At 46.0% G+C, this 22276-nt stretch overlaps 1 protein-coding gene across 1 annotated transcript; it reads left to right on the top strand.

Annotated features, from left to right (window-relative positions):
• The first annotated feature begins 7418 nt into the window (after positions 1-7418).
• LOC139363672 (tubulin beta-8 chain-like) lies at positions 7419-9701 on the top strand. The gene is made up of 4 exons (XM_071097919.1): positions 7419-7501; positions 7741-7849; positions 7926-8036; positions 8523-9701. Exons 1-4 carry the CDS (start codon positions 7445-7447, stop codon positions 9554-9556), a joined length of 1311 nt encoding a protein of 436 aa, XP_070954020.1. The 5' UTR covers positions 7419-7444; the 3' UTR covers positions 9557-9701.
• The last annotated feature ends 12575 nt before the right edge of the window (positions 9702-22276 follow it).

Raw genomic sequence — 22276 nt, 5'->3', positions numbered from 1 at the left:
AGACACAGCAAGACTCTATCTCAAAAAAAAAAAAAAAAAAAAAAAAAAAGAAAGAAAAAAATGTAGTAATCCAAAGAAAGAGTGGACAAAAATTTAAATGAACACTTATGAAAAGAAGACATACAAATGGCAACAGGCAAATGAAAAGGTGCTCCACATTACTGATCATCATAGAAATGCAAATCAAACCCAAAATGAGATACCATTTCACGCCAGTTAAGGTGGCTTTTATCCAGAAGTCAGTCAAAAACAAATGTTGCTAATAGCCAAGATTTGGAAGAGACCTAAATGTCCATCAACAGATGACTGGATAGAGAAAATGTGGCATATGTACACAATGGAGTATGATTCAGCTATAAGAAAGAATGAGAGTCTGACATTTGCAGTAACATAAATGGACCTGAAAGTCTTTAGGCTAAGTGAAATAAGTCAGGCACAGAAAGACAAATGTCACATGTTCTCACTTATTTGTGGGTGCTAAAATTCAAAACAATTGGTGTCATAGAGATAGAGAATATAAGGATGGTTACCAGAGGCTGGGAAGGGCAGTGAGGGAACAGGGGGTTAGTGGGGATGCTAAATGGGTAAAATAAAATTGTTAGAAAGAATGAATAAGACAGTATTTGATAGCACAACAGGGTGATTATAGTCAAAAACAATTTAATTATACATTTTATAAAAACTAAAATAGGATAATTGGACTGTTTATAACACAAGCTATAAATGCTTGAGGGGATGGATACCCCGTTTTTTATTATGTATTACTCATTGCACACCTGTATCAAAGTATGTCATGTACCCTCATAAATATATACACCAACAATGTACCCACAAAAATAAATTAACAATTAAAATTAAAACCAAAGGGAAGAGAGTATAATGAGGCATGTGTGACCCATGGCTTGAACTAGCTTTTCAGGTTAACTTTGGAATGTCCTTATCCAAGAAGAGGGGTCCATTTAGTCAATAGGGGCTTAGAAATTAATTTTTAGTTTATAAGTGGAAAAAAGAAAGATTTTTAATCCTGAGCCACAGCTCTCAGTCAATCAATCCCTGCAGGGAACCCTGTTCTTTACTCTGGGGATAACACTAGTTTTCTTCTTCACAGAATAACACCACATTTCAAAATGAAGGGAAACATCTTGAAACTAAGAAGTACAGCCTTATTAAATTTGATTTGGTTTCCTTTGTAATTAATCACGTGTGTTCCAGAGTCTGTCTTCAGTCTTCTCCTAGTTCAGGCCCATGATCTCAGGCCCATGATAAATTTGCTCAGCTCCTTGCTCAACAGCAAGAAATCAGTTTGAATTATTTAAAAACCTCATTGTGGCTGGGAGCGGTGGCTCAAGCCTGCAATCCCAGCAATTTGGGAGGCCAAGGTGGGCAGATCACTTCTTGTCAGGGGTATGAGACCAGCCTGGCCAACAGAGTGAAACCCCATCTCTACTGAAGACACAAAAATTAGCTGGGTGTGGTGATTCATGCCTGTAATCTCAACTACTTGGGAAGCTGAGGCAGAAGAATCCCTTGAACCCGGGAGGCAGAGGTTTCAGTGAGCCAAGATGGTGTACTGCACTCCAGCCTGGGCAACAGAGAAAGACTCTGTCTCAAAATAATAATAAATAAATAAATAAATAAATAAATAAATAAATCTCATTGTGTTTCAAACAAAATTTCTTTTGCATATCAACTTGCATATTACCTATAATCATTTTGTTTATATCCAATCCTGAGAAATCTTTGAGGACTAATTTCACTCTTTTCTGCCATTTTGGTAAACATACCAAATGCCATCAAACAAAATGCACAAAATTCCTAAGAAATACATTTTATCTTTGAGGAGACTTGCAGTGTTAGAGGAACTCATGGTTACCAAGCTTCTAGTTTAATAAACATGACTAGAATACTCTGTCTTAATATGACTAGCTAGGTACCCACAAGGCATTTAGAAGGATAACACTTATGGTCTGAAAATAGCCACATTTTTTAGCTGGCCACATATTACAATTGCAGAATATTTTTGGCCATACAAGACATCTTCCACCAAGCCTCAAAAACATATGTCTTAGAAGTGCAGCATTTTTTCTTTTCTTTTCTTTCTTTTTTTTTTTTTTTTTGAGACGGAGTCTCGCTCTGTGGCCCAGGCTGGAGTGCAGTGGCCGGACCTCAGCTCACTGCAAGCTCCGCCTCCCGGGTTTACGTCATTCTCCTGCCTCAGCCTCCGGAGTAGCTGGGACTACAGGTGCCCGCCACCTCACCCGGCTAGTTTTTTGTATTTTTTAGTAGAGACGGGGTTTCACTGTGTTAGCCAGGATGGTCTCGATCTCCTGACCTCGTGATCCACCCATCTCGGCCTCCCAAAGTGCTGGGATTACAGGCTTGAGCCACCGCCCCCGGCCCGAATGGTCATTGTTAAAACCAATAGCCCCAACTTTAGTGAGTACATCTGCACCTTTCAAGTTTAATTATAGCTCTTTCTCTTTATAGTTACTTATAAGTGGAGACACTAACAAAAGACAATGCATTCCTGCTCTTGTTTTCTGAGGATGTCCAACTCTGTAATGGAGTAATTTCTAATAAACTTGCTTCCTTCACTGTGCTCTCTGACTCACCTCAAATTTTTTCCTGCATAAGATCTAAGAATCCTACTTTGTGATTTGTATCAGGACCCTCTTTTCCAGCAACATCTTTCAGCAACACCATGAAGGGACACCAAGACAAGACCCCCACTCCAAGGAAAACAATCCACACAGAATCAATCGGCTGGCAAGTGGGCCGTCTTTTGGAGTCGTGAAGCCATTCAGGTGGGCAAGAACGATTATCCACTATTACTTCAGTGAGAGGCCCTAGGGTATAAGGTTAGGGTGAGAGACTCAGCCCAAAGTTAGAGACCTGGGGGTGTCATACTCAGATTAGAGGCCAAGCTCACAAGGTTAGGGGCCCTGGGGTATACTGAGAAGAATGGATTTGGCTAAAGAAGATGTTTGCCAAGTTCTCTTTTTGGACTGTCCACCTTGTGCTCTCTGTCCCTCACCTGAGTGCTCTGCATCTTGTCACCTTTCTGCTCACCGCCTCTGTTTTGTAGTAGCCCGGAGGCTGCCCCAGGAAAGAGGCCCCAAACAGTTTAGCTTTTACTTTCCTCAGTGATCCTCTTTTAGCTGATTGCTTATTTAATTTGCCACTGGTCCAAGTGACACTGAAAAAAAGGGATGTCTCAGAATCTAGTATTTTTGTACCTTAATTATCAGAAACGATCAGCAATAATCTCTCCATCATTATGACTAGGAGTTGAAATGTGGCATTTCACAGCCCTGCATGATAGGATCAGATCTGCCTGTTTAGTGACAGCCTCTTTTATGACAACCCCCTGTAAACAGCCTCAAGATGGAGAATATGAGACTTTTTCTTAACAGTTTTCTCTCATTTCTTAACCATAAGGTCATCTTTGATGAGCTGGTATAGGGCAGCTGGACCCTACTTTCTAAACCCAGCACGTCACTTTTTTCCTGAGAGAGTTTTGTCGTAGCAGTGTGAAAATGGACCAATACATTACAACATACAAGTTACAGCCTTCCCATTCCCCTCCCCCTTTTTTTGCAGCTTAATTTGTTTTATAGAAGAGAAACTAAGAAACTAAATGGGAGGAAATACTTTACATACAGGCTTCTCTGATACTTGGTCAAGATAAAAAGTTAAAATGGGCTTCTATATGTTTGATGGAGGAAAAGACAAAATAGGGATGGCACATAATTGATTACCCTTCTAATGCAAGTGCCTCTTAATATTAGGCTTTTCTTAGCTGGGGCTGAACTCTCCCCTGCCAGTCCGAGCACCCCGTAAAAAACACAGACTCCTTCCAGTTCTGGTGAGGTGTGCAACATGTTATTAATTTCTTCTGGTTTTCCAGAGTTATCTAGTGTCCGGGCATCATCTTCTCCCTGCCCTTCGAGTCCTGTCTTACATACATACCCCACTCTCGAAACACCTGAGCTTCACCAGAACAACATGCGGCAGGGCCTCTTATCAGCTGGCAAAGTTGAATGTTTGCCCTCTCTGGGAAGTGACAGATGATAATAGGGACACTATATAGGTATACGGACCCTTTTCTATATCTGAATTAGCCATATGCAAGGAAAAACTAAAACAGCTTTCAGAGGTTCCAGGAAAATTCACAGACAAATTTGAAAGGCTAACCTTGATGTATGATCTGACCAGGCAAGATTTGCATATATTTGTGTTTACCTGCTGCGTGGTAGAAAAGCAGTGTATTATGGGAGTGACTAGAGCACATGCTAACAGGGTGGCAGCCTGCAACCAGGGACCTGACACCTATCAAGTAGGAGGCACAGCAGTGCCTGACTAAGACCCCAAAGAGAACTAGAATCTAGAAAAGAGAAATGAATTGGGAAGAAAGTGGGATAGAGAGAGAAAAAATTATGATCATTTGACTCCTTGAAGGAATCAAAAAAAGTGTGATAAAGCTTTTTGATTTTTACAAAGTCTGGAAAATTACTCAGGGAGAAGATGAAAACCTAGCCTTATTACAAGGGTGGATAATATAGGCTTTCAGGGAATACACTAACACTGACCCTGACTCCAAGAAGGGACAGGCATTGCTAGGAGTTTATTTTATAGCCCAGTCTGCTTCTGATATCTGCAGGAAGCTGCCAAAAGCAGCCTTAGCCTTCCAGACTCCTGTGGATCAGATTTTAGACTTGGATTCTGCAGTTTTCCATCACAGGAATAGGGCAGAGAAAACATAAAATAAAGCACATCTCCCAAGAGGCCCAGCTTCTAGCTGCAGCCTTGTGCTCTCCACCATTTCAGAGGCAGCCCCTTAACCCCTGGCCCTCGCAGAGGAAGTGAGACGGTAAAAGTCCCAGTCCGTGCCTCTGGGCCACTGTGCCTTGGATATCAACCAATGTGCCTTCTGTAAGAAGGTCGGCCACTGCCGCAGGAAATGCACTGTGCTTCCAAGGGAGCCATCATCAGAGCCCAGCAGACTCAAAAGTGGTAGGGCCTGATACTTCCTACCTCCGCTCCCACTGGACTGTTAGCTATCGAGAGATGGAGGGGCCTCAGGTGGCTCTTGAAGTGGCAGGTAGGAGCATTAACTTCTTATTAGATGCGGGAGCAGATGACTCTGTCCCGATTCAATACAAGGGCTCCTGTCTTCTCATGATGGCCAAGCCCAAAAACACTGCTTTTCACATCTTCTAAGTTGTCTTCCAGGGGCTCTCGGTTTCTCATCTGCCTTTTTAGTACTGTCTGAATGCCTGACCTCTTACTGGGGAGAGGTTTATTGACTCAGACCAAGTGATGGTCACCCTCACAGATCATAAAGCATAGAAAATGTTACTTTTGATCCTGACCCCTCAGGTGAAAAAAAAAGTTAAGAATGAGCTGTCACATTTACCACCTGAGGTGTTGTCTCAAGTAAATCTTGAGGTTTGGGCCACGCAGGCTCTGGGAAACGCACTAAACCCCTCCCCCATTCAAACCCAGCTTGAGCTTCGTGCTCCTCGCCCTCAAGGATTTATTTTTGGTGTCTCAAAAATAAATAAACCATCAGATCCCATGAGGCTTATTCACTGTCACAAGAACAGCATGGGAAAGACCCATCCCCCGATTCGATTACCTCCCACTGGGTCCCTCCCATGATATATGGGAATTATGGGAGCTACAATTCAAGATAAGATTTGACTGTAGACACAGCCAAAGCACATCACAGGTCATGAAACAAATTTATTTAGGAGGCCAGACTTAAGAGAGATGAATCCCTTGACCATCCCAAGGAAGAGTGGTTAACAGATGCAAGTTGTTTTATGCATCAGGAAAACAGGAGGGCTAGATATACCATTATTAGTCAGCACAAGAGAATCAAGGCACAAGCCTTGCTGGCCTCTACCTCAGCTCAAAAAGCTGAGTTAATTGAACTTACCAGGCCCCTGCAGTTGGGAAAAGATTTAAAAGTTAACATTTACGCTGATTCCAAGTATGATTTTTTAGTGCTTCATGGTTATGCTGCAGTTTGGAATGGGTAGGGACTCCTGACCCCCAAGGGCTTTTCCATACAACATCATTCAGATTTCGAGCTTGTTAGAATGCTGCTTTGCTGCCAAAAAGTGACTATAATTAATTGCAGAGGACATCAAAAGAGAGACCGACCATGTAAAAGGAAATGCCCTTGTAGATGCCACAGCCAAGGCCCCTGCACTGAAAGGGCCAATGAAGCTTATGGGCTTGCTGGTCAGCATGCATACAACTGGGCCAGAATACTCTGAAGAACAAAAATGGGCCAGAGATTGCATTTCAGTCCAGGGCCCCTCTGGCTGACTGAAGGATGGTAACAAATTACTAATGCCAAGTACCAATCATAGGAATATAATTCAGCACTCTCATGATTCTTTTCACCCTAGAAGGGATTGTTTCTGTTAATGTCTCATTTGTTTATGGGGTAAATCTTTTCAAGACACTAAAACAGGTGTCTCAGCACTGAGAGCTTTGTGCCTGACGTGACCCAAACGGCCAGCAATTTTCTCCTTCTCCAGTTAAACCTGTCCAAAAATTGAGGAACCTATCCAGGTGAGAACCGGCAACTCTAATTTACTCAGCTGCCTTTCTGCAGGAGATTCAAATATTTGCTAATGCTCACTGATACCTTCACTGGTTAGATCGAGGCATTCCCCACCCCATCTGAAAAATGTTTATCAGAAGAAATAACTCCTCAGTTTTGGAAATCTAAAAGCCTGCAAAGCGACAAGGGCCCATCTTTCACAGCAGGTGTATCCCAACACCTATCCTCAGCTTGAAGAATCCAATATGACCTTCACTCTGCGTGGAGACCGTGGTCCTCTGGAAAGGTGAAAGGGCTAATCCTACTCTAAAGAAGACTAGCTAAATTAGAGGCCTGACTATCTCTAATACCCATAGCTTACTGCAGGTTTGAACTGCTCCAAAGTAAAACTTATAATGAAGTCCTGTTAACATAGGGAAGGCCTTTCCTAACCACAGATCTCCTAATAGATGAAAAGACTCATCGATTACAAAAATATGTCATCAATCTAGGACAGGTGCAAGGCACTCTGAGTGTGGAAACAAGAGTCCTCCCCTCCCACATGGGAGGAAAATTCAGTTTCGGGTCAGCTAGGGATTTAGTCTTAGTAAAGACGTGGGAGGAAGTTCTCCAGCTGACCAGCTTTCCCCAACGTGGAAAGGACCGCAGCAGGGACACCTGAGCTCCCCAACAGACGTTCAACGCCAAGGGACTCACAGGTGGGTACACCTGTGTGGAAGTCAAGCTGTTGCTTATTCTGGGAGCCCGATGCGAGGCTGGGGGAGGTGGGCGCGGGGCTATTTCAGCGTTGGCGGAGGGCGGGCTGGGTCACTGCGCGTCTGCTCCTCCTCGCGGGGTTTCTCCTGCCGCCCTGATCCCGCCTTAGCCATGCGGGAGATCGTGCTCACGCAGGCCGGGCAGTGCGGGAACCAGATCGGCGCCAAGGTTGGCAGCGGGGCCTCTGAGGGCCCAGCTCGGGCCTGCGGGTGGCCAGGGAAGGTGTTGGCAGTGGCGGGGGCGGGTCCCTGCCGGGGACGCGGTGGGACTGGGCGGCTGGCGAGGCGGCCGGGGTGGACCCAGGGACACGGCGGCCTAGGGATGGGGGTGCGGAGGGTGGGGGTGGGAGAGGAGATGGGGCGCCCCCGTGACTGGCCCTGGCCTGTCCGGCCCCTCCCGTCTCGCAGTTCTGGGAGGTGATCTCTGATGAACACGCCATCGACTCCGCGGGCACCTACCACGGGGACAGCCGCCTGCAGCTGGAGCGCATGGACGTGTACTACAACGAGGCCTGCGGTGCGACCCCGACCTTCCCCACCGCCCTCCTGGGAACGCGGCCCTCCCCTCGCTCATGCCCTCCCGCCCCTCTCAGGTGGCAGGTACGTGCCCCGCGCTGTGCTGGTGGATCTGGAGCCGGGCACCCTGGACTCTGTGCGCTCGGGGCCCTTCGGGCAGATCTTCAGGCCGGACAGCTTCATCTTCGGTGAGCTGTGGGCGAGGACTGGGGTGAGGTTCCTCAGCCGCTCAAAATCTAGGAGTGCCCCAAGGTCGTCGCCGTGGGAACCGTGGATCCAGGGCCCCTGAACACCCTCCTATCCTCCCAGTGGAGTCGCCCCAACTGCCTCCTAAACGGGCTTTGGGAGGAAGGCCCAGGTGTCTCCTCAAGGTGAAGAGCTACTGATGTGAACTCCCTGCAGGGAGCTGAGCTGGGGCCGCGGCTACTGAGTTCCCTGAAAATGGGCAGGAGCCACCTGCAGGGAGGTCTGTCAGCCTGTCTCAGGTTTGACTCCTGACTTAATTTCTAACAGGGGAGGCTGCTGCCCTGTAACTCTGGGGGAGGGGTTTCATTTGCTCACCTGTAGGGAGAACGCTGCGCTCACCTCACATGACACTTGGCCCTTTTTGCATTATGGTGACCACTGATGACCGTATACCTGGCCATCGAGTGACTGGCTGTACTGTCTTACAGGTCAGAGTGGGGCCGGAAACAACTGGGCCAGGGGGCACTACACAGAAGGCGCGGAGCTGATGGAGTCAGTGATGGACGTTGTCAGAAAGGAGGCTGAGAGCTGTGACTGCCTGCAGGGTTTCCAGCTGACCCACTCCCTGGGTGGGGGGACGGGGTCTGGGATGGGTACCCTTCTGCTCAGTAAGATCCGGGAGGAGTACCCAGACAGGATCATAAACACATTCAGCATCCTGCCCTCGCCCAGAGTGTCAGACACGGTGGTGGAGCCCTACAACGCCACCCTCTCCATCCACCAGCTCATAGAAAATGCAGACGAGACCTTCTGTATAGACAACGAAGCGTTATACGACATCTGTTCCAGGACCCTGAAACTGCCCACGCCCACCTACGGTGACCTGAACCACCTGGTGTCTGCCACCATGAGCGGGGTCACCACGTGCCTGCGCTTCCCAGGCCAGCTGAATGCTGACCTGCGGAAGCTGGCCGTGAACATGGTTCCATTTCCCCGGCTGCATTTCTTCATGCCCGGCTTTGCCCCACTGACCAGCCGGGGCAGCCAGCAGTACCGGGCCCTGACGGTGGCTGAGCTTACGCAGCAGATGTTTGATGCTAGGAATATGATGGCAGCTTGTGACCCCCGTCATGGCCGCTACCTAACGGCGGCTGCCATTTTCAGGGGTCGCATGCCCATGAAGGAGGTGGATGAACAGATGTTCAACATTCAAAATAAGAACAGCAGCTACTTTGCTGACTGGCTCCCCCACAATGTCAAAACAGCCGTCTGTGACATCCCACCCCGGGGGCTAAAAATGTCAGCCACCTTCATTGGGAACAACACGGCCATCCAGGAGCTCTTCAAGCCTGTCTCAGAGCAGTTTACAGCAATGTTCCGGCGCAAGGCCTTCCTCCATTGGTATACCGGCCAGGGGATGGATGAGATGGAATTTACGGAGGCGGAGAGCAACATGAACGACCTGGTTTCTGAGTATCAACAGTATCAGGATGCCACAGCCGAGGAGGAGGAGGAGGCCTAGAACTTTCCTTTTCTAGGTAAAGGGGGGAAGCAGTGTGGATTCTTTACTGTGTTCTGACTGCCATGTGTCACTACGCACTTGTTCGTGTCTTCACCTCTCCTCCTGCTGCATTTTAAAGCATTTTTATAGTATACGATTTTGCTGAATAAAGTATTCTCATAGCATCTGGCTTCACCTCCAACTTCTATCTGTGGGCCCCCCTCCGGCTACTGCTGCCAGATTTGCATGGTTGTCCTGCAAGGCTGAAGCTATCTGGGTTTGTCGCGTGCCCAGGAACAAGCATTCCAGTGGCTCCAGGAGGGGTCGGCATGGGCTGTGGACATGGCAGGCAGGCTTCACATGAACCTGGGGATGCCCTGGGCCTTGGGCGGCTACGTGGTGGAAAACCTGTTCTGAAGGCAAGCCTTGGCTTATTCCATGTTCCAGACTTCTAGGGGACCAGCTGGCCCTGTTTCTGGAACCCTAAAAGTGGTCAGTGACCCTGGTGGGCAATGTCCCCAAAGTCTCATCTCACGGTAGGAATGTGGTCAGACAGCTGGCTCTGAACCAGCAATGAAGGGTGGGCAAGTAGGACCCCAGCCACTCCATCACCATGACGGCCTGGGTGTGTTTGTGTGGCCTCATTCTCTTGAGGTGGGCGTGGGATATCTGGCAGGGACTAGTGGGCAGGAATCAAGCCCAGTGTATACTCACATGCACTGACCCCTATGCAGAAGGGGATTAGGTCCTGGGGGCCATAGATGGCAGTTGCTGGGCCTGTGTGCTCGGGGCAGTCTCTCCAGAGGCACAGATGGGGTTTCTGAACAGGACCTGGGGAGACGGGCAGGTGCTCACAATGCTGCTTCCCCCAACTGGCAGCCAGTGAGAAAAACGCCCGAGTGGAGGTCGGACCTGCCCAGTCTGGAGGCCTGATGCTCTCTGGAAAGGTGGCTAATGCGTACTGTCTGCTGTCTCTGTCCCCCTCTCCAAAACTTCAGGGCAAAAATAATCAAAGATCATCAGGATGAGACTGGTGAGGGTGGCACCTTTGCGGAATAGGCCCTTTAGCCTGGCAAAGTCTCCTCCCCAGGCTTCTCGGGGAGCCTGGACTTCAAAGCCTGCTTTGGGGAAGCTGTCATGTAAGAGATGTGTGTGTGTGTGAGCTGGGTGCTGGGCAGCATGTACGGATGGTGCTCTTCTACCTGGCTCTTGTAGAACTTGTCCACGGCCTGTGTGATGGTCTCTTGGTAATTCCCACCCCCACCCCCACCCCCACCCCCATCACACAGATGAGATGAAGTCAGCATAGCCTGGGGTGGGCCGATGTATAGGTTCTGGGCATACCACCTGCCTCCGACGTGTCGGGGAAACAGGTGAGGCCCCTTTTTGTTCTCCGTATGTTGGCAATGGTCTATTGCAGCCAAATGGGAATGGGCAGGCAGGAGAGTGCCTCATCTCGAAAGAAGTGCCTCCTGGAAGCAGCTGGGAGGGGGCAGAGGTCCCTCATACTCCCCCAACCTGCTCTTGGAGCAGGAAAAGGGGCCTCTGTGACAGCCCTGCTCAGTGGCTCTCACTGTCTGAGGGGTGTCCTTGCCCAGCCCAAGTGCGCACCCATCTGAGACGGCCTTGCATGGACCTGGTTGGGAAGGTTCAGCTGCAGCAACCACTGGAACCTGCCCACACCTAGTGTCTCCACTCACGTGTGGGGCTAGATGCTCCTCCCTCCTGTAGTGGTGCAGCCAGAGTGGCAGAGGGGGCAAGTCACTGCTGCAGTTCCCACGTGGGTCTGAGTGGCGGTCAGGCTTGGTGCCCATGTGTTTTCCAACTACCTGGTTCCATCTGGGGGCTTCATGGACAGGAGTGGTGCTTTTCCAGGCCTCTTTTCCATATGCCAGATACAGGCCCAGGTTTCCCAAGTTTCTGGAGCCCCTCTTCCAGCCTGGCAAGCATGGTGTGTTGTAGGGGAAGGACATCAAGCCTACAGGCAGCAGAACCTGTCTGGGTATGTTCTCTACCCCTGGAGGCCCCTGGTTGTTTACCTCTTTGGGTGAGAGTCAGCTTAGGATCTCAACATTCTTGAAGGACTTCAGAACTATACAGACAGTGGCTCAGGAGGCAGCAGGGGCTGGGACTGGCAGCTAACCAGTGTAGTGGGGGTTGTAGGGCTCGGTTTGGTCTTGCAGGGTATTCAGGGAGGCTTGGATTTGCTGAAGCTATAGATGAGCTTGGGCTTGGATATGGAAACAGCATAGAGCAGGGGCCCTTCAGCATGCTGGGCTCTGAGTAGTTGCACCCTGCTGCACCCACAGATGTTCCCCACCTGGAGCACAGCTGTGGATAGAAGCCGGGAAAGCTGTGGAGGGAAGAGGAGGAGGAGGGAGTCTCAGGGCAGCCCCAGCAGCCAGGCAGGGCCTCTGCAAGTGAGACGCAGATCCAGCCTGTTGGCCACTTAGCAGCTGCTTGGCCAGCTGCAAACCACCTGACCTCTGTTCACCAGTAAATGGGGGTTGCAGAAGCACTTTCCTTCTGGGACTTCTGAAGCTCGAAGGGGCAGCACACACCATGTGCTGAGAAAGCCCCAAACTCAGGCAAGCTTCTCCAAGATTAGCATCCAACCTGTACAGGACACCATCAAATCCCCCCATTCCTCATTCCAACCGAAGAAACCAACCTGTACAGGACACCATCAAATCCCCCCATTCCTCATTCCAACCGAAGAAACCAACCTGTACAGGACACCATCGAATCCCCCCATCCCTCGTTCCAGCCGAAGAAACCAACCTGTACAGGACACCATCGAATCTCCCCATCCCTCCTTCCAGCCGAAGAAACCAACCTGTACAGGACACCATCGAATCCCCCCATCCCTCGTTCCAGCCGAAGAAACCAACCTGTACAGGACACCATCAAATCCCCCCATTCCTCGTTCCAACCCAAGAAACCAACCTGTACAGGACACCATCGAATCTCCCCATCCCTCGTTCCAACTGAAGAAAAGGGAGTCTGTGTCCTAGGGGAGCAAGCACAGGCCTATCTATGCAGTGGGCACGTGGCCTAGGTTGGGGAAAGGCCCTTGGATACATGCTGGTTTCACCAACCGTCTATGGGTTGGGTTTGGCCTGGACCCCTGTACCCCAGGAGGCCGGTAGCCCCCTGCATGGGACAGGACTGGGAGGTGGGTGGGAGGGCTGAGCTTTGAGGGAAGCCATTATTTGGCCTCATGGGAAGTGGTGCAGGTGGTTGTTGGTGGCTCAGTTTTGCAGGACCTGGGTGATCACCCAAGGAGTGAAAATTGCCTTTTTATGAGAAATTGCCAAAACCGATGCAAGCTCATCAGTTGAAAAGGTGAGTAATGTGGACAGGCGGCTTCACCTGCCCCTTCGCCACAAGTAACTGGTGTTCAGAGGTGAATTTGGTTCCTTCCCAGCCTTTCCCCTTTGCATGTAGCTGTGTGCACGTACTTTTGTGTGTACACACGTTCCCTGGAGGGGTTACTTTTATTTTTTTATTTGGGGGGATAGCTAGTGAGGCAGCCGGACACGTGCTTACCTTGTCTTTTAAGTGTGGAGTCCTTCATGGAGTGGGCATCGGAGACTTTCTAGTGGGCCTCTGCCAGCTGTTTGGCTGCCCCAGTTTCCGCCCTTCACAGACATGCTGGCCACCTGGTGTGACATTCAGTGGCCTTGTTTGCAGCTAGTGTGATGAGACAAGTGGATCAGGTATGTTATAAAACTGAGAAAGCACACAACATGCAGAGTGAAAGGAATAATGACCATGTGTGTACTGCTCTGCTACAGTCCATGTCACGTGACTGAGATGACAAACATGTTTTCACCTAACATTTGGGCCCTGAGACAGGGCATTTATGTTTTACTTTTTATTTATAACAGAGTTAGAAGAAATACTGCCAGGCTTTCTTTTCTGTTTTCCCCAACTCCCACTTTACCCCCTCAAGTTTACCTACCTCAGAGAGAAAGTGGAGCTCGCCTGGTTAATGAGAGCCTGAAATGATTTCAGCCAGGTCACTGTGTAAAGGTCATACTGCTTCTGTCTCCTTGTGTGTCATTTGCTCAGCTCAAGTATTTCGTAGCTCCCTGTACACAGGTAGCTGTGTTACCCTCCTAGCCTGCTTTCTTGGTTTGATACATGCCTGAGAGCATGTGGGAGCACTTAAGGTCTAGGGTCATGGGAGGACTGTTCTGCCACCCAGCTCATCTCTCCAGCTCAGCCTGCATGCATGCCTTCCTCCATCTGATTCCAGAGTAGGGGGTGGGAGGTCCCACACTGACCTCCAGCTCAGCCTGCATGCATGCCTTCCTCCATCTGATTCCAGAGCAGGGGGTGGGAGGTCCCACACTGACCTCCAGCTCAGCCTGCATGCATGCCTTCCTCCATCTGATTCCAGAGCAGGGGGTGGGAGGTCTCACACTGACCTCCAGCTCAGCCTGCATGCATGCCTTCCTCCATCTGATTCCAGAGTAGGGGATGAGAGGTCCCACACTGACCTCAATCTCAGCCTGCATGCATGCCTTCCTCCATCTGATTCCAGAGTAGGGGGTGGGAGGTCTCACACTGACCTCCAGCTCAGCCTGCATGCATGCCTTCCTCCATCTGATTCCAGAGCAGGGGGTGGGAGGTCTCACACTGACCTCCAGCTCAGCCTGCATGCATGCCTTCCTCCATCTGATTCCAGAGTAGGGGGTGGGAGGTCCCACACTGACCTCCAGCTCAGCCTGCATGCATGCCTTCCTCCATCTGATTCCAGAGCAGGGGGTGGGAGGTCCCACACTGACCTCCAGCTCAGCCTGCATGCATGCCTTCCTCCATCTGATTCCAGAGTAGGGGGTGGGAGGTCCCACACTGACCTCCAGCTCAGCCTGCATGCATGCCTTCCTCCATCTGATTCCAGAGTAGGGGGTGGGAGGTCTCACACTGACCTCCAGCTCAGCCTGCATGCATGCCTTCCTCCATCTGATTCCAGAGTAGGGGGTGGGAGGTCCCACACTGACCTCCAGCTCAGCCTGCATGCATGCCTTCCTCCATCTGATTCCAGAGTAGGGGGTGGGAGGTCCCACACTGACCTCCAGCTCAGCCTGCATGCATGCCTTCCTCCATCTGATTCCAGAGTAGGGGGTGGGAGGTCCCACACTGACCTCCAGCTCAGCCTGCATGCATGCCTTCCTCCATCTGATTCCAGAGCAGGGGTTGGGAGGTCTCACACTGACCTCAATCTCAGCCTGCATGCATGCCTTCCTCCATCTGATTCCAGAGCAGGGGGTGGGAGGTCTCACACTGACCTCCAGCTCAGCCTGCATGCATGCCTTCCTCCATCTGATTCCAGAGCAGGGGTTGGGAGGTCTCACACTGACCTCCAGCTCAGCCTGCATGCATGCCTTCCTCCATCTGATTCCAGAGTAGGGGGTGGGAGGTCTCACACTGACCTCCAGCTCAGCCTGCATGCATGCCTTCCTCCATCTGATTCCAGAGCAGGGGGTGGGAGGTCCCACACTGACCTCCAGCTCAGCCTGCATGCATGCCTTCCTCCATCTGATTCCAGAGCAGGGGGTGGGAGGTCCCACACTGACCTCCAGCTCAGCCTGCATGCATGCCTTCCTCCATCTGATTCCAGAGCAGGGGGTGGGAGGTCCCACACTGACCTCCAGCTCAGCCTGCATGCATGCCTTCCTCCATCTGATTCCAGAGCAGGGGGTGGGAGGTCCCACACTGACCTCCAGCTCAGCCTGCATGCATGCCTTCTTCCATCTGATTCCAGAACAGGGGATGGGAGGTCTCACACTGACCTCAAGTTTATGGACTTTTTCTACCTCTGCTTTCCCATATCTACAACTTTTTACACCTCTGCTTTATCCATATCTACAACTTCTTTATCATCCTAAACTGAAACACCATACCCATAAATAAGTCTTTGACTAGAAGACTCTGATGCATTTGACTCCATAAAAATTAAAACTCTATAGGCGAGAAAAATGCCTCAAAGTCAAAAGTCAACAGACTGGGGAAATAGATCTGCAACATACATGACACACAAAAAGCTAATTTGGGTTTTTATATATATATATATATATATATATATATATATATATATATATATATGTGTGTGTGTGTGTGTGTGTGTGTGTGTGTGTATATATATGTATATATATATCCTAAATTATTAAAAGACCAACAGCCAAATTGAAAAATGGACAAGGGATGTAAAGAAACAGTTCAAAGAAATATGTAGATTTTTAAATATTTGCTAATTTTTTTACTGTGGTAAAATATGTATAACAGAAAATTTAAGTACATTAAGTACAAATACGTTGTTGTGCAACTATCACCACTATCCATTCCAAACCTGTCATCACCCCAAAGTGAAACTCTGTATCCACGGAACAATAGCTCCCCTTTCCCTTCCCCCCATTCCCTGGAAACCACATCCTACTCTCTGTGTCTGTGAATTTAACTGCTCTAGGTATGCTATAAAAGTGGAAAACATAGAGTATTTGCATTTTTTGTGTTAATCTTTTCAAGGTTTATGTTGTAGCATGTATTAGAATGCCTTTCCTTTTTAAGGCTGAATAATATATCATTGTGTGTATTGATCATATTTGCTTATCCATTCATCTGTACATGGACATTTGGGCTTTTTCTACCCTTTGGCTCTTGTGAATGCTGCTATAAACATGGGTGTGCAAATTCCCACTTTCGGTTTCTTGGCGTATATACCCAGATGTGGAATTACTGGATCATGTGGTGATTACTGTTTTCCACAGTGGCTGTGGCATCTTACTTTCCCCCAGCAGTGTGCAGGAGTCCTGACTTCTCCACATCCAGCATTTGCTGTTTTCTGGGGCTTTGTTGTTTTGGTTTGCTGCTGGTGGTTTTTTTGATGGCAGCTACACTTATATGTGTCAGTTGGTATTGCGTTGTGGTTTGGATTTACATTTTTCTCATGAGTAGTGATGCTGCGCAGTTTATACTGTGCTTACTGGTCATTTATCTGTCTTCTTTAAAGAAATGTGTATTTTAAAACCTTTGCTCATGTTTAAATTTGATTGTTTTGTTGTTATTGCTGAGGTCTTTATATAGCCTGGTTATTACTTCTCAAATATATAATGTATGGATATTTTCTTTCCCTTCGTGAATTTATTTTCAACCTATTGATTGTATCTTCAGATACATAAAAGCTTTTCACTTTGATGAAGTTCTTTTTATGTATTTTTGTTGTTGTTGTCTGTGCTTTCACTGTCATATCCAGGAAATTATTGCCAGATTCTACGATATGAAACATATTTCCTGTGTTTTCTTCTAAGGGTTTTATAGTTTTAGCTCTTACAATTAGATGTTTGGTCCATTTTAAATTAAGTTTTTTATATGGTGTAAAGCAAGGGTCCAGCTTTATTGGTTTCCATGTAAATATTCATTTTTAACACCATTAAAAAATATACTGTCCTTTCCCCATTGAATAGTTTTGACTCCGTTGTTAAAAATCATGACCATATTTTTTGGTTCTTTTTTTCTATTGCATTGGTCTTTATGTCTGTCTCTATGCTGGTACAACATCGTTTTGGGCACTGAAGCGTTACAGTAAGTTTGAAACCAGGAGGTGTTAGTTCTCTAACTTTGTTAGTTTTTAAGATTGATTTGGCTACTTGGGGTTTTTTGAGATTTCATCTGAATTTTAGAATAGGATTTTCTATTTTTTCAAGTATTGGAATTTTTATAGTGATTTTATTGAATCTGTAGGTGACTATAGATAACAATGGCATCTTGACAAGGTTTTGTCTTCCAATTCATAAACACATGATGTCTTTTCATTTATTTGTGTCATCTTTAATATTTTTCTGCAATGTTTATAGTTTTTGCTATGCAAGTTTTTCATTTCCTTGGTTAAGTTGGTTTCTAAATATTTTATTTTTTGACGCTATCATAAATGATACTGTTGTCTTGATTTCTTCTTCAGATAGTTTGTTATTGTAGAAATACAACTGATTTTTGTGTGATTTTGTATCCTGTAGTTTTGCTGAATGTTATTTATTGCATCTGATAGTTTATCTCACAGAAAGTAAAGTATTTTTAATATGTAAGATTATGTCATCTGCGAACAGAAAATTTTACTTTTTTAAAAATCGGAATATCTTTTATTATTTTACTTGCCTTATTGTTTTAGCTAACTAGAACCTTCAGTACTATATTAAATAAAAGTAGTAAAAGCAGGTATCCTTGTTTTTGCTCTTAGGGTAAAAGCTTTCAGTCTTTCATTATAATGTTAGCTGTGTTTGCTGTTTTTTTTTTTTTAAATATAACATTATGTTAAGGTGTTTTATTCCTTTTTATAGTTTATTAAGTATATTTTATCATGAATGTGGGTTAAATTTTGACAAATGCTTTTTCTTCTTTGATTAAGATACACATGAGGGTTTTTTCCTTCTTTATGTTAATGTGATATTACACTGATTTTCACGTGTTGGAACATACTTTTATTTCAGGAGTCAATTATACTCATTCATAGTGTATAATCCTTTTAATGTACTGCTAAATTTGAATTGCTGGTATTTTGTTGAGGATTTTTGCATCAGCATTGGTAAGGGATGTTTGTTTGTAGTTTTCTTATGGTGCCTTTGTCTGGCTTGGTGTCAGGGTAATACTAGCCTCATAGAATAAGTTAGAAAAATGTTACCTCCTCTTCAATGTTTGGAAAAAGTTTGAGAAAAACTGGCGTTAATTTTGTCTGGTCCAGGCTTTTCTTCGTTGCTGAGTTTTTGATTACTGATGCCATCTTCTTGCTGAATCTCCTTGCTGAATAGGTTTATTCAACTTTTCTGATTCAGTCTTAGTAGGTTTTTTGTTTCTAGGAATTTGTTCATTTTATTTAGGTTATTCAATTTTTTAGTGTACAATTCCTTATGGTACTCTCTTACATCCTTTATTTACTCCAAAAATTTGGTAGTAATGAACCCATTTTATTTTGAGTTTTGTAATTTGATTATTCTCTTTTTTTTCTTAGTCAGTCTAGTTAAAGGTTTTTCAGTTTTGTTGAACTTTTTCAGGGAACAAACTCGGTTTTGTTGATTTTTGATATTGTTTTTATATTCTCTGTTTCACTTATTTCCATTGCTATCTTTATCATTTTTTATTTTGCTAGCTTTTCTTTGTTCCCTCTTTTCCCCTCTGTTTTTAGTTCATTAGGTATAAAGTTAAGTTGTTGATTTGATGTCTTATTTTTTTATAATCATTTGTAGCTATAAATTTTTCTCTTCTAGTACTGTTTTTGACATCTCTCTTAACTTTTGGTATTTCATATTTTTAATTTGTCTCTAAATATTTTCTGTTTTATGATTTCTTCTTTTGTCCATCCTTGAGTGTTCAATACCTGTATTTTTAGACATAAAATGTGTAACCTACAGAATTTTCTTGATTTGTTACAATTTTATTTGTTGTAAGATTTATTTCAGAATTAAATGTGTATATCAACATTTGTTATGTTCTCATAAATTTTGTAATACATGGAGATTCCTGATCCGCATATGTAAACCTCTACATGAAAATTATTTTGAATGACGTCACTTGTGAGGTGCTGTGGGAGTGGGGCCTCAGAATGACGTCACTTGGCTCCCTGGATTCAGCCCCCTTCCTAGGGGAATACGTGGATGTATCTCCCGCTTTGCTGGAATTCTCCGGGCAGAGTACGCAAAACTCCTGGGTTTCCAGCATGCCCCAGAGAGCCAGCGAGCTCTCCGCCGAGACTCCACACAGCTCTGTGCTTCAGACCCAGGCCATGGGGGCTGGGCTCACGAGGGGACCTCCTGATCTGCAGGTTGCCAAGATCCGTGGGAGAAGCGTGGTTTCCCGGGCAGAGTCGCACACTCACCGCCTCCCTTGGCTGCGACTGGGGGCTCTAGCTCGTGCCCACCTGGGTGGGCCGTCGTCCCGCTTGCTTTTCCTCACACTCTGTGGGTCGAGCTGTCTGCCTAGCCAGTCCCAGTGCAAGAACCTGGATACCTCAACTGAAGGTGCAGATTCGCTCGCACTTGTCACTGCTCTCCGTGAGAGCCACGGGCCACAGCTGCTTCTAATCGGCCAGCCTGGCCCCATCTAAAGTTCGATTTCTTAATACATGAGATGTTTTAAATACATAACAATAATGATATTTATTGCAAATAATGTTTTGTCTCAATGTGATATAAAAATGTCTAATAAATTAATTCTTTTTTGGTTACCACAAAACTATCTGGAAATGTGACATCTGCCATTTATCAAAATTTTGCAGAGTTAATAGAACTTTACCTGAAGGGAGGCTGGCAATATGCATCATGATGTCAAGCACTGCCAGTCAAGTTGTGGAGTTTGACGTGGTCTTTACATCTTGTTACTGGAATTATATAAATTGGTACAAACTTTATCAATTGTGATTAAACAATATATACCGAAATTATAACTGGAAATACTGTCTGATTCAGCAATTTCATTTCCAGAAATTTACCCTACAGACATACTCATGATGCCTGGAATTATATCTGAATGGGAGAAAGTATTATACCACCTTTTTAATTAACAAAAGTCTGGAAATCACCTTCATGTTTATCATTCACATTAATGATTATCACCTTACTGTTTACTGAAATTATGGTTATTCATATGATAGACTACTATGCAGCTATTTAAAAAATATATTTTAAAAGGATGCTCAAAAATGATGTCCAAGATATGTTACAAAGTAAAAACCCTGTGTGCAGAGCCACGTATCGAATATGCCTCCATTCCTATAAAATCAGGGTGTGTATAAATGCAGACAGTATCTCTATTAACTGGTAACTTACAAAATTCAAAGTTAATGCAGGCAAGGCCTTTCTTTCTTAATGCTAAAACTCCAAGGAACTGCACAACATTTGAGGATTTCCAACACATGCCAATCTGCCTTTGAACCTACAGATTTTAGGAAATGAGACTTGAAAAATCAAGCATTAGTATTCCTAGCTACAGTTGTTTGGGACATAATTAGAATGATCCATTCTTTGAAAGTTTGTAAAATTTGCTCATACAACCATCTGGGCCTAGTCTTTCCTTTTTGAAAGATTTTATTTTACTAGAGATTTTATTTTTTTCATATTATAGTACTTCTTAGATTTTCTATTTCTTCTTGATTCTTGAGTCAATTTTGGTACCACTTAGTAGGGTGCTTGGGCTCAGAACACATCAGTCAAAGAAAGAAGAAAGGAAGGCAGGAAGGCAGGGAGGAAGAAAAGAGGGAAGGAAGGAAGGAATGAAGGAAGGAAGGAAGGGAGGGAGGGGACAAAGAAGGAAAGAGAGAAGGAAGGAAAGAACGAGAGAAGGAAGGATGGAGGGAGAGAAAGATGGAGAGAGAGAAAGAGAGAAGGAAATGAGAGAAAGAAAGAAGGAGAGAAGGAAGGGAGGGAGAGAGAGAGGGAAAGAGAAAGATGGAAAGGAAGGAGGGAGGGAGAGGAAAGAGGAAGGGAGAGGAAGGAAAGGAAGGAAGGAAGGAGAGTGGGAGGGAAGGGAGAGAGAGGGAGAGAGAGAGGGAGGGAGGGAAGGAAGGGAAAGAGAGAGGGAGGGAGGGAGGGAGGGAGGGAAAGAAAGAAAGAAAGAGAGAAAAGTGAAAGGGGGGGATGGGAAGGGAAGAGGAGCCAGCCACACGCTACAGGCTGTTTGTTCACCTTTTACTTGACCCAGGCAGTCCTGCCTTTTAAATATTCCACCTTCTGCCATGAGTTACACTGTTCAATATTCATTTCTCAGAGCATTCAAAGGTCTATGTGTGCCCTGCCATGATGGACCATGGCTTCAGCTCTCAAACACAACTTTCAGCCAAAATATTCATGACTGGTCCCTCCCATATACTCCTCAATCCCCCATGCGATGGTCTGCATGTGTCCCCAGAGCTTATGTGTTGGAAACTTAATCCTCTATGTGACGGTGTTGAGAGGTGGGGCCTAATAAGAGTGATTAGGTTATGAGATTCTGCCCCTATGCATGGATTAATGTCATTATCTCAGGAGTTGGTTAGTTATCTTGGGAGTGGGCTTGCATTAAAAGCAAGTTAAGCCCCTTTTGCTCTTTCTTTCTCAAATTCTTGCTCTTCTGCCTTCAGCCATGAGATGACACAGCAAGAAGGTCCTCACCAGATGCAGACCCCTCATCCTTGGACTTCCTAGCCTCCAGAACTCTAAGAAATAAATTTCTTTTCTTTATAGATTCCCCAGTCTGTGGTATTCTGTTATAGCAGCACAAAATGGGTTAAGATGCCCCATTACATGGAGAGTGCTGATCCACAGGGTTGAGATCATTGACTTAGGGCTTGGAGTCTTATATAATATCCCTATGGGAGTTGGCCTCCATGTTCCCTATCTTCCAGGAATCTCAAATGGTGATCTCAGACCAAAATATAGCCCAGATATTTTACATTTGGCAATATTGCCCTCTTTTCCACAACTTTTTCATGGAAGGTTTGATGTGCTCACTTCTATGATCCCTGAAAGGATATGAGTTCAAGATCCTGCAAGGTTACAATCCAAGGATAGAAGATTGACTTGGAATAGGAAACTGGATGAATCTTTGGTGATCTTTCATTTCAGGATTTATCTTCAATCTTGGGCTGTGGAGGGGGCACTTCTGGTCTTCAATTTTGTTCAGCCTGTAAGATAAGTGCCAAGGCTGATTGGCACACACAAATGTCTTTTTAGTTTACAAAAACTGTCTTCCTTTTCAAGCCTCCCAAAG

Source organism: Macaca nemestrina, chromosome 6 (assembly GCF_043159975.1).
Source record: "Macaca nemestrina isolate mMacNem1 chromosome 6, mMacNem.hap1, whole genome shotgun sequence".
In the NCBI taxonomy this organism is placed as follows: domain Eukaryota; kingdom Metazoa; phylum Chordata; class Mammalia; order Primates; family Cercopithecidae; genus Macaca; species Macaca nemestrina.
The sequence above is the reverse complement of the archived record's forward strand: the minus strand, read 5'-3'. Positions and strand labels throughout refer to the sequence as shown.